This window comes from Cryptotermes secundus, unplaced genomic scaffold (assembly GCF_002891405.2).
Source record: "Cryptotermes secundus unplaced genomic scaffold, Csec_1.0 scaffold2092, whole genome shotgun sequence".
NCBI classification, from domain to species: Eukaryota; Metazoa; Arthropoda; class Insecta; order Blattodea; family Kalotermitidae; genus Cryptotermes; species Cryptotermes secundus.
The window spans coordinates 4,930-7,935 of NW_019721032.1; the positions used below are offsets into that span (position 1 = coordinate 4,930).

Consider the following 3,006-nt stretch of genomic DNA (forward strand, 5'->3'; position numbering starts at 1 on the left):
TTAAAGTGAGAAACCAATTTCCATACCCACACACACATAACAGCAAGTACAACTACAGTTACCTTCCAAGTCAACTGCATTCTTTAACCTTTAACGTATGGACTTTTAAATTGCCGGCAGCCCCCTATGGCCGGAATTTAAATGGCCCTAAGTCTTAAACATTGCAGACTTTCAGGAAAAATTGCATATTTTCCATTCCATGCAACATAGAAATATTAACTGAAAAGAACCTGAAAGACAATAAAATTTTCTACATATACACAAAAGAGCAAGTTTTACCAATGAAAATTAACTGTCATTATTTTGTCATGAATTGCAAAATATAATCTTCATTATATATATGTTATGAAATTCCAAAGAACTTACCCGTTGTTTTTTCTTCAACCTTGAATCATGGTGATATTGTAAATATAATCACACTATATACAATAATATTTTGTTCAGAATGTACGCGAGTTTGAACTGCGTCACTTCACCGTTTACAATACCTCACACTCTGACGCGCGTGTGCCACTTCAAGAAGCTGTCCACCACACAGAGTGCAACATTACACTTTTTACAACAGTAGAGCATGCTTCTGCTTTTCTTATTTTCAGAACAAACATGACAATGTCTTTGCTTCCCTTTGGTTGGCCAGTGTTTTGAATGTTTCACCTCCAGTCGACTCAGTTGGGCCTCCCCTGAGAAAAGCCACTGACCATGATATTCACTTCATGTGATTGTAGAATCAAATCCCGCACCAATATTTCGCAGAACTTTTTGTGCGTCATTTTTCCACCACACGACTTGTGTAATAAATATGCATTGAGAATAGTCATATCTAGAAGGTGGAAAAACAATTTCTTTGTCTACTTCCATGTCCTCCGAGCAATGCCATAACTGTTTACCAGCCTGTCAGATTTATCCACAAAGCCCATGTGTGCACTGTAGCCTTCAATTACATGGGGTTTGACAGCATGGCCAGATTCATCTCAGAAGTTGCCTTCCAATGGAGGAGGGTGCATATTCATCAGAACATATACATCACGCTTGTCTTTCCAACGACAACACTTAGATGCCCCTTGACTCTTGTAACAATATCCCCTTTTTTCAATTTCATTGACTTGGGCCAAATTTCTTGTGGCATTCCACGCCTATAGTTGCGAACAGTGCCACATGAATTTATTTTCCTGTCTAAATGATCGTCAAATAATGCAGGAGAATTGAAATAACTGTCCATGTAAATTTTGTGTCCCAAGCCTTCTACTCTTCAAATTAGTTGGAGAACAATGCCATGTGTCAATGTAATTTCTTCTGTCAAAAGTTGCCTTTGTTTGCCTAAATAAACTGTCATGTCATAAGTATAGCCAAGAAAATCACAAAGCTTGTAAATTTTTATACCAAATCTTTTGCGTTTCTTTGGAATATACTGATGAAAAATCACTCATTCTTTGAACAACACTATGACTTCATCAACAGCAAGACGTTCTCATGGACTGAAAAAGTTCACAAAATTTGTTGAGATTGTCAAAAATTTTTCTAATTTTCCAGAGCCTATCATACTCTGAGTCATTTCGATTTGAAGGAGCTTCATTATTTTCAAAATGTAGGAATCTCAAAATATGAAGAAACGGTCTCGTACCATGGTGTTACGGTAGTATGGAGTGTGGTATTGCTCATCTCTTGACCAATAATCTTTGTGGGTGTCCCGTTGATCATGGCCCATTTCAATTATTATTGCCAAAAAGTAATATATATATATACAATTGTAATGTCAGGCGGTTGAGCAGAAGGGCCTGGACCATCTTGGCATGCCATAAATTGGTGGAAATATCTGTTGGTTTCTTGTAACAAGATTTGGAATATTTGCTGGAAAAACAGAATGAAAATGGAAAACGGAGATGACTGTGCATTTATATTGGGAGCAGCTGATCTGTTGATTCCACTCGGAGGACCAGTGAAGTCTAGTACCTTTGGCAAATCCCCAGGTCTTCTATCACGAAACCTAATTTCCATTTCCTCTGCCTCTTTGTCTGATGATGATGATGATGATGATGATGATGACGACATATTTTCTCGAGGTTCAATGAAATCATTGATATCTTCTAACTCTTCATAAGATTCCTCTTCCATCAATATTTCCTCCAGTTCTTCTGCATTGAGAAGTTTGGAATATCGGGCACGTTTTTGAGGTTCCATCTTGGGGGAGGGGGGTTTTCCAGCAAAATCGAATAAATTATGTTGATTGACTAAGACTCACAAAATTGTGATCCAAAGTAACTGTAAGAGTACGGTACAAGAGGCCAGAAGTGGCCGCAGTACAAGGGACTTAGTCCCACCCCACTAGCAATAAAAAATAATAAAATGTAATAGTAGTCAAAAAGGTGCCAGTCCCACACTGATATGGAAAGTCACAGTGACAAAGATGCCTTTTACTCACAAAGTAACACTGGCTCAGTTGGTTTATACCTCTTCCGAGACACAGAATAAAAATAATATACAACGAAATATATGACAGTCGGACAATAACTTTTTAAGTGATGATGAAATTTTACACAATCCAACACTGACTTCCTAACTGATAATTCACCACTGAAATACAATCCTTGAATACGTCACACTTCCTTGAAAGCTCTGGAAGCACTGATCTGCAAGTGCCGATGAATATTTCCTCTTCAGTTCTCAGAACAAAGCTGGGCTATATTTGGCTGACCAGGTCATAAACAGTCATATATAAAAACAATTTCATTGTTCAGAGCTAACAAATAAACCTGACATGAACTTGCGTGCGTTTGTTTTGGTTTCAAACCAAGACTGAACTATCAGCACTCCCAAAGAGTGTAAGTGTCATGGGTTATATATATATACATACATATCATTTGGCCAACACGGGTTGCTGCTTGAGGCATATATATATATATATATATATAACATTCACCCGTTAAAAGTTAATGGCACTTGAATGGACACAACTAGAAAAATTAAGTGCAAATTTGGAGGACACATGTACCTGAGGAAACATAAACT

The 3,006-nt window shown here is 37.5% G+C and overlaps 1 protein-coding gene across 1 annotated transcript in view; it reads right to left on the bottom strand.

The window, feature by feature from the left end:
* Positions 1-2,178, bottom strand: part of LOC111875350 (zinc finger and SCAN domain-containing protein 31-like) — a gene marked incomplete at its 3' end in the record, with an annotated part of 6,006 nt that extends 3,828 nt beyond the window's left edge. The window contains exon 1 of the mRNA XM_023871527.1: positions 1,951-2,178. Coding sequence (XP_023727295.1) covers positions 1,951-2,178 — 228 coding nt within the window. The remainder of the gene's footprint in view (positions 1-1,950) is intronic.
* Between the last annotated feature and the right edge of the window lie 828 nt (positions 2,179-3,006).